At 55.1% G+C, this 13829-nt stretch overlaps 8 protein-coding genes across 8 annotated transcripts; 3 read left to right on the top strand and 5 right to left on the bottom strand.

The window, feature by feature from the left end:
* Window positions 1-440: 440 nt before the first annotated feature.
* On the top strand, window positions 441-1917 carry PG985_012948 (uncharacterized protein; the record flags this gene model as incomplete). Its single annotated transcript, XM_066832714.1, has 2 exons — window positions 441-1566; window positions 1679-1917. 2 exons carry the CDS (start codon window positions 441-443, stop codon window positions 1915-1917), a joined length of 1365 nt encoding a protein of 454 aa, XP_066680764.1.
* A 96-nt stretch (window positions 1918-2013) lies between these two features.
* PG985_012947 (uncharacterized protein) lies at window positions 2014-3229 on the bottom strand (the record flags this gene model as incomplete). Its single annotated transcript, XM_066832713.1, has 4 exons — window positions 2014-2289; window positions 2344-2390; window positions 2451-2680; window positions 2745-3229. The coding sequence occupies 4 exons, from the start codon at window positions 3227-3229 to the stop codon at window positions 2014-2016; spliced, it is 1038 nt and encodes a 345-aa protein (XP_066680763.1).
* Window positions 3230-3315: 86 nt separating this feature from the next.
* PG985_012946 (uncharacterized protein) lies at window positions 3316-4422 on the bottom strand (the record flags this gene model as incomplete). Its single annotated transcript, XM_066832712.1, has 1 exon — window positions 3316-4422. The coding sequence occupies one exon, from the start codon at window positions 4420-4422 to the stop codon at window positions 3316-3318; it is 1107 nt and encodes a 368-aa protein (XP_066680762.1).
* Window positions 4423-5515: 1093 nt separating this feature from the next.
* Window positions 5516-6820, bottom strand: PG985_012945 (uncharacterized protein; the record flags this gene model as incomplete). The annotated part of the gene is made up of 1 exon (XM_066832711.1): window positions 5516-6820. The coding sequence occupies one exon, from the start codon at window positions 6818-6820 to the stop codon at window positions 5516-5518; it is 1305 nt and encodes a 434-aa protein (XP_066680761.1).
* Window positions 6821-7275: 455 nt separating this feature from the next.
* On the top strand, window positions 7276-8319 carry PG985_012944 (uncharacterized protein; the record flags this gene model as incomplete). Its single annotated transcript, XM_066832710.1, has 1 exon — window positions 7276-8319. The coding sequence occupies one exon, from the start codon at window positions 7276-7278 to the stop codon at window positions 8317-8319; it is 1044 nt and encodes a 347-aa protein (XP_066680760.1).
* A 565-nt stretch (window positions 8320-8884) lies between these two features.
* On the top strand, window positions 8885-10132 carry PG985_012943 (uncharacterized protein; the record flags this gene model as incomplete). The annotated part of the gene is made up of 1 exon (XM_066832709.1): window positions 8885-10132. One exon carries the CDS (start codon window positions 8885-8887, stop codon window positions 10130-10132), a length of 1248 nt encoding a protein of 415 aa, XP_066680759.1.
* A 64-nt stretch (window positions 10133-10196) lies between these two features.
* On the bottom strand, window positions 10197-11570 carry PG985_012942 (uncharacterized protein; the record flags this gene model as incomplete). Its single annotated transcript, XM_066832708.1, has 1 exon — window positions 10197-11570. One exon carries the CDS (start codon window positions 11568-11570, stop codon window positions 10197-10199), a length of 1374 nt encoding a protein of 457 aa, XP_066680758.1.
* A 451-nt stretch (window positions 11571-12021) lies between these two features.
* On the bottom strand, window positions 12022-13056 carry PG985_012941 (uncharacterized protein; the record flags this gene model as incomplete). Its single annotated transcript, XM_066832707.1, has 1 exon — window positions 12022-13056. One exon carries the CDS (start codon window positions 13054-13056, stop codon window positions 12022-12024), a length of 1035 nt encoding a protein of 344 aa, XP_066680757.1.
* Window positions 13057-13829: the final 773 nt, after the last annotated feature.

The raw sequence follows: 13829 nt of genomic DNA, 5'->3' as shown, positions 1-13829 counted from the left end.
GACTCGGCTGGGTGGCTGTCCGCAGTCTCTTATTGATTGATGCAGCGTGGGGGTTGGGCTAAGATCAAGGATGTGTGGCAAATCCAGCCAACTGTTACATCGCATGCTGACCGGTGCCGGTCAAGCAGGCATGGACCTGCCGAATTCAATAGCGATTGACTCAAGTTAACTGGTTCACATAGCAATGGGCAGCTGTATCAAATCTGCTCCTTAGAGACATGCACTCAAATAATCAGCTGAGCATTTATAAATAATACCTGAGCAACATCCCTTCTAGCCAAATAGCCAAAGTGCCTAACTGAATATCCTGTTTACATTTGGGCTGTCTGACCCATGCTTGCTCCAACTGCTGCGCACCCATGGCCTGAAATATATCCCGAGCACACCCCCTGCGCCCTTGCCCCCTCCCACAACTATTATCGTCTGACGCTTCGCTTATAATGGCTCGACCAACACCTGCCTGTTTGGCTGAACCCCTGACCGCCTTCATGTCCAATCACCCGGCGGTACGGTTTGTTCGGCTTCTCTGGATCGACCTGACCGGCACAACCCGTGCTCGAGTCCTCACGGCAGTTCGATTTGGACAAGGATTGAGGGGGAAGTGGCTTCTGAGGATTGGGGGAAACTTTCTCGCTTTGGCTGACAACGAAGCGCCACTTAACGTCTGCAATCCGGCCTGGTCGGTGGGGCAATGCTGTCTGGTTGCGGACCCGACTTCGATCCGGCTATGGCCCTCCGACAAGATTCACGCTGTTGTGTTCTGCTATTTTGCCAAACCGACCGAAAACCCAGCGTCAGATATCCAATACCATGAGCTGTGTCCGCGCCATAATCTCCATCGAAGTCTACAGAGTGCGAGAGACATCGGTCTTGAACTCCTCGTCGGAACAGAGATAGAATTCGTTTGTACCAAGAGCCCCAGGGCGGATTCTTCGATCGAGGTCCAACAGGTCTCTGGGTTGCGATGTCTCGAGTCATTTATGCTTCCCATCCTTTGTGAGGTATCGGAGCACCTGGGCCAGGGCAACATTCTGGTACAGCAGTTCTATGCCGAAGGCGGCGAGGGACAGTATGAAATCGCGCTCGAACCATGCCCTCCCACAGAGGCCTTGGATGCCTTGGTACTGACCCGGGAGATAATCTGGAACGTCTGCCATCGTCACGGTGTCCAAGTATCCTTCCATCCAAGAGTTGGGACACCCGGTCGCTGGGCATACAACGGCGTGCACTTGAATATTTCCCTCCATGGAGAGGTTCTCGCCAAGGGCAAGGTGGATGGACAGTTTATTGCAGGTGCCTTCGACCATATTGATTCTTTATTTGCTTTTGGACTCCCTCATCCCGAGTGCTACCACCGAACACAGCCGAATCAACAAGCCATTGGGCGCTTCAAATCATGGGGTACTGAGAACCGGACCGTGCCTGTCAGGCGCAAGGGCGATCATCTTTGGGAGTTTCGCTTTCTCGATGCAACTGCTAACCTCTACTTATTCCTTGCGGCATTAACCGCAGTGGGCGCCGACGGTATGGAAAAAGAGGCACAGTTGACGTTGTCCGACTGTTCTGGTAAGCCCCTTTCCCGATTAAAGCGCTTGTCTGCCATCATTCCCATATTATTATTAGCCATGCCATTATCCTACTTTGCTTCGTCATTCCATCTTCACTGATACGGACTCAGTTGATCCGAGCAGGGTTGATACAGAGGAGAGGACGCGCTTTGGAATAACGCAAGAGCTGCCGTCGGATGTCGACAGTAGCTTTGCTGCATTGCGATCGGATCACTTGTTGGGTTCGGCGCTCGGGGACCACCTTGTATCAACCTATCTCGCTTTGATGGAGGCTTATAACAAGAAGCTGGAGCACAAGGGCGAAGTTGGCTCCAGCGAACGATATGATTGGCTAGCAAAAAGACTGTGAACTATCGACAATGTTGCATTGTCTCGACTCATGACAGTCATCTGTTGAAGCACTGACTGGGAGCATTGGAAATCCGTGCCGACTCTCGTACACCCATCACCCTTGGAAACCATTGCGCTGGCAACTAGACCGTTCCCACTCTCTGACATCCTGTTGATTGACGTAGTCAATGTTTTCCACCAGCCGCCGAAACTTGGCGCTGAGGCCTCGCTGATACCACCATCCGATGTAGGCGACCGCCACCATGAAGACGGTCCCAGCTGTCGAGACCGGGAACCACCACGTTCTCGCGTAGTAAATCTGCGCATCGGTGCCTCTGTTCCACCATATCAGCGCATGGGGATTGGTGTTCCTCGAAGCCCAGTACGTCGCCTACCAGTGCGTTTAGTATTATGTCGCAGAGCGTAAGCGTCCAGGCCGACTTACCGGCATCGAACAGAGGCAATTGTTGTAAAGCCCAATGAGTATGAAGACTAGTAGCGTGTGAGCATGGACGTGGAAGCTTTCGCCAAAGAGAGGCCGAGATTACGTACGAGTTCCACCAACCGAGGTGAAGATGGCAAACGCGATGCAGATGACGACACAGGAATGCCAGAGGGTGGACACCAACGGATGGTCAAAAGCAGACTTTCCGCCCACAAGTGCCTGCCTGCATTTCGCGTAAAAGTAGCACATGTAAAGCATGACGAGGGAATATTGTGCGAGAAGATAGGCCAGCATCACGATGGAACGGCAGCCAAGGCCAGTCTGGGGTGTCATGAAACTGCAACCTTGTAAGAATTCGCCATTGAAGTGCATCAATCATTGAGCCTTGGAAAAGCACTCACCTGACCAACATGCCGGAGAAGACGGGGACAAGTAAGAGCATAAATGCCGAAAACCCTGACCACCAAATGTTTTCGCCGAGGGGGGGCCCAAGAACGTGTTTCGAAGCCTCTTCCAAGATGACGCTGTGCTCTCTGATAGCGTTCGTGATCCATGTATGTTTCGTGTGTCCGCGGTGCCAGAGCCAAACTGCCAAGTACTTTGTGTCCGACGGCAAATGCCAAGGGTTGGTACAGTTGGTTAAGGACGTGGAGCATCGTACCAAAAACGAGGGACTGGGAGCTTTGAGCGACTGGGTGGGACTGGTCACCTGAGCTTTTGAAGTCCCAGTGATGGAAGAGGCGCTGGACTCTGGCTGTCTACAGCTCATTCCTTCCCAGGGGCTAGGATTGCTCCCTGCCAGGAGAAGACCGTAGAGTATAGCTATGTGCGGGATTACCATCCAGAACAGGCCAAAGCCAAGCTGATGAGCCGTAAAGCTAAGCATGGCTGATGTTAGTTACTCTGCTTACCGGATCAATGATAGCTGTTGGGCACGGGGCAACTTACTAACTGCCCCAGTTGGTTCTGATCTCAAAGCACGCCCCAGATGAACGACCCAATGTAGAAGAGAGCCGGCGCCCCGACCGTCACCCCAAAACTAGGTTGGGAGTCCAGTATCGCCAGCAGTTGCCTCTTCGCGGATTCTGTGGAACTTGCCTTGGTCGTCGGATCGACCGGCAGCTGCGAAGTCCGCGAGGAGGGCCCGGCGCGAAGATCGGCTTCGATGGTCTGACTGGTTATAGTCTTATCGGAGCTCAGGCTTGGATAGTGAACGCGAACTGGCGAAGGGATGTGCCCTGGTAACGGGATATGGTCTGGCAGAGAGCTCAAGAAGCCTTGCGAGTCTGCTGCCGCGGTATCGGGGTTGAGGTAGCCGAGCAGCAGCGTGAGAAGAAGGTGCACCCGCTCCTTAACCGAGCACCTTGTCGAATCGACCTGGGCCTCTAGATACCGAACTAGTTTCGCGTCAAGAATGGCCTCGTAGGTCAGAGAGAAGCAGATGGGCCCAGCCATGGCAAATAGGACGCCCAGCCAGATCAAGGTGTCAATGGTGACAATGATTGACGCCAGGGCAACTTTCGGCGGCAGGAGTAGAAAGTCCGTGATATGTAGGCTGTTGGTGAAGATGAATCCTGGTAACTCGATGCGGCGGCGCCGAGGAATCGACAGACTGAACACCAGAGCCGGGAGTATCCACGCCAACAGGGGTTTCATCCAGCCATCCATGTCGTCGGCTTTGGTGACGGACCACCCCGGGCAGCGGTCGCTGCACCAAGGGTATGGCGTCCAGAAATCCTGTGGCGGTGCTATGAGGCTGCCGTTGAAGGTGGTGGTGCAGGGGAACGTCGGGTATTGTTCCAAGGTAGCAAGTGTTCCGTGATAGAACGTCTGCCCCGGGCGGAGCGCCAGTCGGCCTTTCTGAATGTGGAGGCTTTCACTGACCGCCATGAGACAGCAGGTCCCAGTATTGCGACCACCGAAGTAGGGGTTGAAATCGGCGGAGCTGAGAGGTACGCGGGAAAGGTAAGGCTCATACAGGGGCACTAGAGAAATGGAGGTCTCGTTGGCGCATGCTTGGTCCGCCCAACCAACGACCAGCATAAAGCAACACAAGATAGCACGGATAGTGGGACACATTATGCGTGAGACATGAGGTAGCATCCAAGGCATATAAACTGATGGTCTAAGGAAGTGAGGTAGTGGTGCACGGCGTTTCCCACAGAGTCATCCTGCTTGGACTCACGCTCCAGGGTTGAATACTTATATCTTCACAGTTGGACCTCTGCAACGATGCAACAACTGTAGAACCCATTGCGTCGGCTCGGGAAACTCTAAGACTGCGAACTGGTATCAAGAGACCGAGCATGAACGCGTCAGTCTGATGAAAGTGTGGTGTCTGCCAGGCAACCGAACCTACACGCCCGGCCAAGAAACCGTAGCAAGTAGATAGACAGCCATTCTCGAGAAGAGAATCCCAAGAATACACAAATCGCGAACCGTAACTGTCAAACCATCTTCCTCTCGTCCGTGTTGGTAAGGCTTATTGAACAGCCCTGAGCGACATGTAAGCCACGGTTGGGTACCAATGTACCCCTCTACCTTCAGGGGCGTACCCAACTGTAAGGCAGATTTCGCAGGATTGATTGCTACCGCCCATCATGCCACATACGAACTATGCATGGGTCCAATGCAACAACAGGCCTTGGCTCCCGCGCTTCCGTCTGAGGCAACCCAGGTTACAAAGCCGTTGGGAGATCGACAAGGCAACTATTCGCAGCGCGCCGCATTCCATCACTAGTCGGTTCGGACCATTTCAGACCCAAGTGCTCTGTGCCGAGTGGTGGGTACATGCGCATGTTTTGGCAAAGCAAAGTTGCTAAACTTCGAATTGACTCTGGCCCATCACCTATCATGCTTCTTTCATTTTCCCAATTCTGACTCATTGATCTCATTTCCATTTACCTTTCATCAAAGGCACCCTTCGGCCGGCAACAATGCCGCTAGCAGACGGTTTGAAGCGCGCGTGGGCTTCACGCAGGCTTCATGACCGCACGCCGGGAGGTGACCAGGTCAACAGTAGAATTGACAGCTGCATAAGCCCACGAGTTGTCCAGTCTGAGGTGTTGCTAGAATGGTCTAATCACTCTTCTCTTTTAACTCTTCCACGTACCGTTGTAGTTCCGCCAGGCGTTTAATCGTCGCTGGAACTCGCTTGTCCAATCATGACCAGCTAGATTAGGACTGGCATTATTCTGGTGTTGTTCACAAAGTAAAGGACGCAAGTGGTCTCTTCATCCTCCTCGTATTCATCATCTTCCCCGTTTCCGGCCTCCTCGTCCTCCTCGTTATCTGGCATGAACTCACGCAGTCGTGCCATGCGTTCCGCCTCCTCGCGAAGCCGACGTCCCCAGTTGGCGAAATCGATGGCGGCAGTCCACTTGGCGCCGTCCTCCGGTGGAAGTATCCCTTCGCTGACTGCCATCCCAATCAGGTTGTCGTCGAAACTGGGGTCGTCGCGTCGGCAAGAGCTTGAGAAAGGATGTCCAACATCCTGGGGTGGTGGCCCCCCAAACAGTCTTTGCAGAGTATCCCGAGACTCGAGGCCGTGGCGTATCGCGTGCAAGTGGTACTGGATATTGACCACGTCCCGGCTCGGCAAGGGGTGGTTTTCAGGGTCGCTAGTTTCCAGCACGTACACATCGCCCGGGCGGATCCGTGGGGGCGAGGCTGTACCCCGAGGGGATCCCGTCGCTGCCTCAAGGCCATCGGTTGCCAACTGGCCACTTGCCTCATAGATGGAGTCGCCGGATAGGAATAGAGGATCCTCGTCGTTGAAGCGAAGAAACTGCACCTCCAACCTCTTGCCCTCGTCCTCCGGCCTGACGCATGGAAGGGGTCGGATGTTCACCCGGCATTCGGCCCACGCCGAGAAAAGCGACTTGTTGCCGGCGAGGTTCAGCAGGGGTTTGATGGCTCGCCCGGATAACAGCTCAGAGACCGTCTGCGTGGACCGCCGGGGAAAGAAAGACGCGAGTATGCCCTGGAACCTGCGCTGACGACGGCGCAGCGCCTCGCTATTTTCGCCGTTTACGCCAGACGCCATCATATCATACGCGTTTCCCAACGCAAATTCCTTTTCCTCCCCCATAAATCGCGCGCTCTCGTTCTTCCAAAGCCCCACGAGCTCGGGGCCCACGCGGCAGAACCAGGCGTGCACGGCCAGGAAGTCGCAGCCTGGATAACCCTCCGGATCGGGGTCGTACAAGTCCAGGTAGTCGCGGTCGGTCCTGATGCCCCCGTCGAACTCGGCGCACCGGAGAAAGCCGTGGAAGGCCCGCAGCTGGGCTTGCTCCTGCATGGCTTCCATGCGGTGGCGGAGGTCGGGGGCGTGCTCCGCCTGGCGCATCCGCTGCTCGATCTCCCGCTTGGCGACCTGGGCGACGGGGTAGTACTTGTGGATGTGTTCGGGCTGGTCGGCTCCGCGTGGTGGCGGGTCGTTTCCGAGGTACGTTAGGGTGATGGCGGGAGGATCCATGGTTCGAAGTTGTGACTATCGTTATGAATTGTCTCTTGTCTCTCAATTCATCGTGGGAGGGGAAGAAAGGTTGAAAGAAAACCATGAAGAGGCAGTTGCATTTCCAATTAATATGGCACTGTTTTACGGAATTGGATATATCAAGCTTGATTCATAACCTCAGGAGCGTTATGTTCTCCAGTATAAGGAGGAAACAAGCTTTGCTAGTGGCACCAACCAGATGTAAAGGTTTGGCATGGACCTGGATCGAATCAGCACGCATTTCTTCGCTAAAGCGGCTTTGCGTCTAAGTGCTCCCCAAGCCTATCTCCGACAGCCACTTGCGGTTGTAGACCCGAGACCGTAAACGTCTTGCAACGATCCATTCATCCACTTATCAACCACCGCCAAATTTCACATTCACGTTCACGAACACGACAAATACATCGGATTCAACTCCATTCACGACATTAGCCATGAAAGTAACGGCGATGTCGATGCCACAAGATACCAAGCTCCATTGCATTGGTGCAGGTGCATGCGGTAGCGTCTGGTCCACCAATTACGACGATGGTAATCATGCCACAGCTACTGCATTCAACCGAGAAGATGGCGCGAAAGGCCGCTCGCTACTCAATGACTATCAAGTCCACCTTTCAATCCTCCAAGCACTGCAACGTTGCCCCGAGCATATCTCTACCTGGTTTCGGATACCACAGTGCCATGGCTTTGTCCGACCCGAAGAACTGCCACCCCTTTTGCTACAGAGGTTTCAGTTGGAATATCAGCAGCCATGCAATATCTTAATATCGCAACGAATCCCACCCCTGAGCAAAACAATCCGGGATATCCTATGCGACAAATACTGCCCGCCTCGCTTCCTCAACCAAATCAAAGCCGATCCCAGGTCTGTCGACTGCATGATCAGACCCTATTTGGGCCGTCGCCGGGGTCCAGCAAGCAGTGGCCGTCAGTCAAAGTTCCAGTCATTTAGCCTGAGAAATCACGTCGTATCAGTAGACCAGATGGACGATCTAGAAATCACCGCCGAGATGAAAGAGCAGTACGCGGTGGCCATGGCCAGGGCGCTGGCCTTTATGCACTGGTGTGCACGCATTGACGCCGACGATGTCGAATTTGTTCTTTCACCACCACCCCCAGATGTAACACACGAGGAAACTCAAGGAAGAAATACAGCCTGCTTCGAGTCCCAATCTCTCGGTCGTCACTCACTTTGGATTCTCGACTTTGATCGGTGCAAACCTTTGACCCTGGACGAAGAGGGCATAACCTTAGCCAAGAAGGCCTTCTACCGTAACGATCTCTACTTCCCACGTCCGGGACGAGCCCACCCGGAAGACCAGCGGCTGTGGTCAGTGTTCAAGTCCGCCTTCCTGGATGCCAGTCAGAGTATCATCAAGTCAGATGCTTGTGGGGCGTTGGAAATACCGGAAGATCTCCCCATTGGGCTGATGGAAGCCATAGAGTTTGGTGTCGGCTGTTCATCCACGACGACATGAGTAGCATTGATATAAACTTGATACAAGAGTTGCAGGTATTGTATGATTAGATCCGCGTATCCTTGGGCTAATCCATTGGAAGCGGGGAAGAAAATACCCGTTCAGATTTTGGGATTTGATTTCTTAGGTTCCCGTGTACAGGAATATTTCAGATGCGTACAGGTCACCGAATAATAATGATACTAGTGATGATGCCGTCAATTTGAAGTAGGCAAGCTGACTGACATGGCCTAATACGGGCTGTCGGCAACAATGGCAGCAACTGGCAACAACACCGCTAAAAACGGTGCCACCATTTGATTGTGACCGATTATTCACTTAAAACTGTTTATCCCATTGAACACCGATTTAATTTTCCTATTTTCCCAATGGCATAAATAAGTAGGCCCGCCCCACTTCCATCACACGTAGCTACCACCCATCATCCTACACAGCCTACTCTGTACAAGGTCAATCCATTTGGCAGAATTTCAGTAATCAGTTGCGATCCGAGACTGCCTTTGTTTGTGTTCCAGTCAACAGAAACTCACACCACCTGAATGACAACACCCATTCAACCTACACCATGGATAAATCACCAGCCATCCATTCGAAATGGATCGCCAACCAAGAGGCACCGCGAATCCAGATCCTTGACGAAGCACTCCCGCATACCCAGAAGCAGCACGCGGCTGCCGAGCACATCAAGCAGCGACTTGCGCAATCGATCGACACGCCACGTACTGACGATCGTGACCGCGTTCGCGCAGTGAAAGACGAGGCCCAATTGCGACTCATGCTTGCCCTCCTCCAATGCCCCGACGCCGAGGTTTCACCTCTGGTTTTCGCCCACGAATCGCAACACCTCTATGACCCAGCCCGCCACTGCCCTCGAGATATTCTGAAGGACAACCAGTTTCTGTGCAACAAGGCCAGAGAGCTCGTGGAGCTGTGGATGGGTCCATTCGAGATAGATTTCGAGACCATGAAGCGCAGGGAAGGATACATGTTTCGGAGGCAGGTAGAGCTTAGTGAGACGCAGTTTCCAGAGATAATCGTGTGGCAAGGATACAGATGCGTCTTTACCCACACGACGCGGCCAGTGGAAACAGCCCACGTCATCCCGGAGCATATTACCCAGCTTGATACAGGCTCGGGTTGTCCAGGGCAGTTGGAGGCATTCACGACGCTCCTCAGCTATGTATTCCCCGCCAAGATGGTCGACGAGCGAGCGATCAAGGACCTGCTCTCCGGACGCGGAAAGCCCAACACTATTCCCCTGGACACGAGCTTCCACGCCCTGTGGGACCAGTTCCGTATGATTCTACGCCCCGTTCCGCTAGACCAGGGTGTCGAAGCCGGCGGCGATGACGGCAAGACCTTGAAGCTGCAGTTCCTAGAGCTCGGCAAAGAAGATCCAGCATTTGCCGATACCATCTACGCCGTCGTGGACGAGATGTGCATTGCCGACTGTTGGAGACGTCCCGGCTTGAGCCCACCTATACGCATCTGCACTGGCGACATCTACGAGTTGCAAGCCGAAGACCCGGTCAAACGGCCCCTCCCCAGCCGCATGCTGCTCGACATCACCTGCCGTATGCACCAGCTGCGCCACTCGTTCATGGCGAAGGATGCCCTGCATAGCCTCTTCCGGGGGCCGCCGCCCAATGTGACCGACGATGTCGCCGTCGCGCGCTACCAAGAAGAGCCGGGCTGGGGTTTCTGGGAGGGTGTCATCAAGGGCGCAATCGAGGATCGTGTGCTGTCCGAGGAGGATGGATGGAAGTGGATTGTTGTTATGGAACAGCTGGATCGGGAAGATGAGGGAAATTAGGAATGACTAAACATGATGTGACCAAGAACTTGAGGCTATGGCTAAAACAATTGACATTTAAAACTCAAACTAGCTTTCTGATTAAGTCAGTAAGCGAGTGTAAAACGCTGATAAGACCATTCCATATTCTGTACGATGTACTAAATCCGAAGAGCCTCGCTTCCCACAGATAATGATCTATGTTGTCGAAGTTGATCTTCTTATCGCACTGCTTGCTCTTGCTTCTGCTTTCACCACAGTCTATAAACCTCTGGGCACAGCTGTCCCTTGCACGGTTCGGGTCGAGCAGCTGCCGCCGCTTGATCGAAAGATGGTGGAGTCGCTGCTTTATTCGGCCCCTCCACGCCCTGGCGTTGGCAATCATCTCTTTCTTCCCCGCGCTATCGTGCGGCACGAGGTAGGACGACTCTGTCAAGAAGATGAGCTGGTCTCGAGTGCTCTCGGTATCGCGCGCGATGTAGTTTGTCAAGGACAGCACAGACTCCAGAAACTCTTTGACCCCCTTTAGCGCACGTTCTATTCTCTGCAGCTGCGCCTGTGCTCGTTCAAGCGTGTCGGCCGGCATGGCGATCGGCCCCAAGATCTTCATGGGGCCGGGTTCGAGGACCCGGCACATGCCCCAGTGTTGACAGGGGACGTATGCGTTCGGCTCCTTGGAAACCTGTACAAGCCCCGGCGGTTCCCACCAACGGTCCTGCCCGACCTGGCCTTTTTCCTTGGTCACGCTCTGCGTCAAGTTGGCTTGTGTGGCCAGCAGAGCCTGAAGGGTCTTGGTCATCGCGTTGGCGGCGAGCCTCACCCTATCCACGACCTCGACCGTCGTGTAGGCCGCCGTTTTGAGCTCGACGCCCAGTCGCTTGTGCTTGGCCACGCCGTCGTCGATCCCCAGGGCATAGCCGACCGTGTGTTCGAGCCTGGCCACCGCGTCGAGGTCCGGCTGTAGGCGGACGAAGACGTCGCGTAGCAGATCTGCTTCTCTCCGGAGCTCGCGGCCCATGATATTGCGCCATGTTCTGGCGGCACCGTCGACGGCGCTCTTCCATTCCTGGAACGGCTGGCTGGTCACGTCGGAGTCGCGTTGGGCTCCTACCCCCGTCCGCAGGGTGATGAAGCCCAGCTGGACCTCCCTCCCGGCGGCCGCGAGGGCTTCGGGCACATCGTACAAGTTCTCTACCCGCTGGAGAGCCCCTTGGCAACTGCTGAGTACCCGCTCCAGGTGGTTCATCATGTCGCCCGACTGGGATTCGCACGTTGGGAGTCTTTTCCTGTCCCAGATATCATCCTCGTAGCGGCACGTGTCTGTGAACGCGGTCAGCAGAAAGACTGGTGCAATGGATCTTGTCAGCAGTATGGGTATAAACAAGAATCCCGCGACAATCAGGATCTTGAGAAGATTGGTCGGTTCGAAATTGGTCCTGTGTGGACGTGAGCGAGACATGATGCGTGAGGGTAGTGCGTAAGCTTGACGCGCAAGTAGGAATGGCGGGCTGGGAACTACATGGGAGACCTGGAGGGTCATCGCTTATTAATACCTGGTGTCGGATCTGCTTTAATTAGAACAATGTCTTTGTTGAGTTATTGCAACACTTCGCACCCCACCCGGTGCTGGGCAGTGACAATAGCAATGAGTTACTCGATACGTTTTGACCCAAAAACAATGCCATGCTAATAAAGAATCCATTGAGGCGAATCTGCCTCCGGCATTGAACACGTCTAAAATGCTCTTCCAGACGTCCAATATCCCACCCGGTCTATGTGAATACACCCAAGCCCCCATATCTCAGATATACACCACCCCATCCACCCGAACCGCATACACTTAAACACTTGACATATATATAGAACCAGGCACATGCACCCACCCAATCCGACGACTCCCCGCCCCCTCCTCACCCATACCGCCTCCACTGCGGCGGCGCGTATCCCCCCACCACCCCCGGCCCCGTCGCCCCGACCCCCACCGTCGCCGTGGCCGTCGACGGCGACGCCGGCGCCGACGCGGGCCCCGGCAGCACCTCGCGCAGGCAGTCGTTGATGTCGAGCCCCTGGGCGCGCGCCGGCTCCCACTGCCGCGGGTACCCCAGGCTGCACTCCTCGAACCGCGTGCCGTCGCGCCAGTCGGTGCGCGGCACGTGCAGGTGCCCGCTGACGACCACCTTGGCGCGGAACCGCGTGTGCCAGTCGGCCGTCTTCTTGGTGCCGCACCAGAGGGTGAAGCGCGGGACGCGCGGGATGTAGATGAGGTCCTCGCGTAGGGGCCAGTGGTTGGCGATTACCACGGATAGAGGTTGTTGTGGGCTGTTGCTGTTGCCGTTGCCGTTGCTGGTGGCTGTGGTGGGGTTGTTGGATTTTGTTTTCGCCTCGTAGGCCGAGATGGCTTCCTCGAGGCGCTGCTCCGTCTCGGCGACCAGCGCGTCGCACCACGCCTCGCGCGACGGGTAGGGGTCCGGGTGCAGCAGGAACTCGTCCGAGGCGACGGTGTCGGCGTCCTCGGCCCACTTGAGGGCGTTCTCGCGCGTCACGTGCGCGGGACGGAAGCTGTAGTCGTAGAGGGTGAAGACGGGCGCGATCATGACGGGCCCGCCGGTGCCGTCGCCGTAGTCCTTGCCCTCCCAGATGGTATAGGGGTCCTCGGGGGTCTTGACGCCGTGCCGCCGCGCCACGTCGACGCACTCGAGGTACTTGTCGCGGCCGCGCAGCTTGGTCTGCGTCACCAGGCTGTAGAGCTCGTGGTTGCCCGGGCACCAGAACACCTGGGCGAAGTTGCGGGTCGCCGCCGCAAAGGCCAGCTCGAGGTGCTCGGGGGTCTCGCCGATGTCGCCCACCAGGATCAGGCCGTCGTCCGGGTGCGGAAGCAGCTTGGCGAGCTCCTCCTTGTTCACCCGGTGGCCCAGGTGGAGATCGCCAATGGCGTACAGCTTCATGATCAAGGAATAGCTCAGTGCCGCGCCCCACGTGCAAATTTTCCTGGTCAGTCGAACAAATCCAAAGTATATGGCACCCGGAAGAAGTCGAGCAAAAAAAAGATTTGGGACGTTTTGCTTTGCCTGCTTCTTGGGTTCGGGAGCGTCGGAGGATTTCTCAGTCAGCTTCGGAGTTGGATTAGGCTTTGGGTTTGGCTGGGGCTGACAGCGGGTTCGGGTCTTGGCTCGGCCCCCAAATCGACGTTGGCGCGCTAAGCCTCAGTCGCCCCTTGTGGGGTTCGTCTGAAATATAACCGTTGATTGGGTAATCCGCTCCCAGACTCGGCATCCCTGCAACGTCGGATCTCTCCGGGCAATCCAGATGTCTCGGATGCAGTTGATATACAAAGGTTGATCATCCTATTTCCACATATACTTCCTACTGGAAACGCAATCAGCATTGAAGAATCTCGATGTGGTTCTCGGTAGCATGTGGACCCAAAGAGCCATCGAATGAGTGAAATACATTTTGGATTTCCACATCCAGGCGGTAGCTTGTTTGTGTCAAGTCGCTACTTCTTGTCCGGCTGGCCTGGATTTTGCATGGCGGCTTGACAACAAAGACAAAAATGTGCCTTGCACCAAGTTCTAGCAAAGCCAAATTTGGAATTTGGGCCATTTAACCCCCAAGCCTAGTAGCCTGCACATCAATGCAGCCAAGGGACATGGGTCACAAGGAAGCAAGTGTAGTATTCAGTGTAATTGGGTTTATAGAAACCTTTGGGACTCGGTTC

The sequence above is a fragment of the Apiospora marii genome (assembly GCF_038362585.1).
Source record: "Apiospora marii strain CBS 49790 chromosome Unknown utg000009l_segment0_segment0, whole genome shotgun sequence".
Classification (NCBI taxonomy): domain Eukaryota; kingdom Fungi; phylum Ascomycota; class Sordariomycetes; order Amphisphaeriales; family Apiosporaceae; genus Apiospora; species Apiospora marii.
Note: the sequence above shows the minus strand (reverse complement) of the source record. Positions and strands in the feature narration are given on the sequence as shown.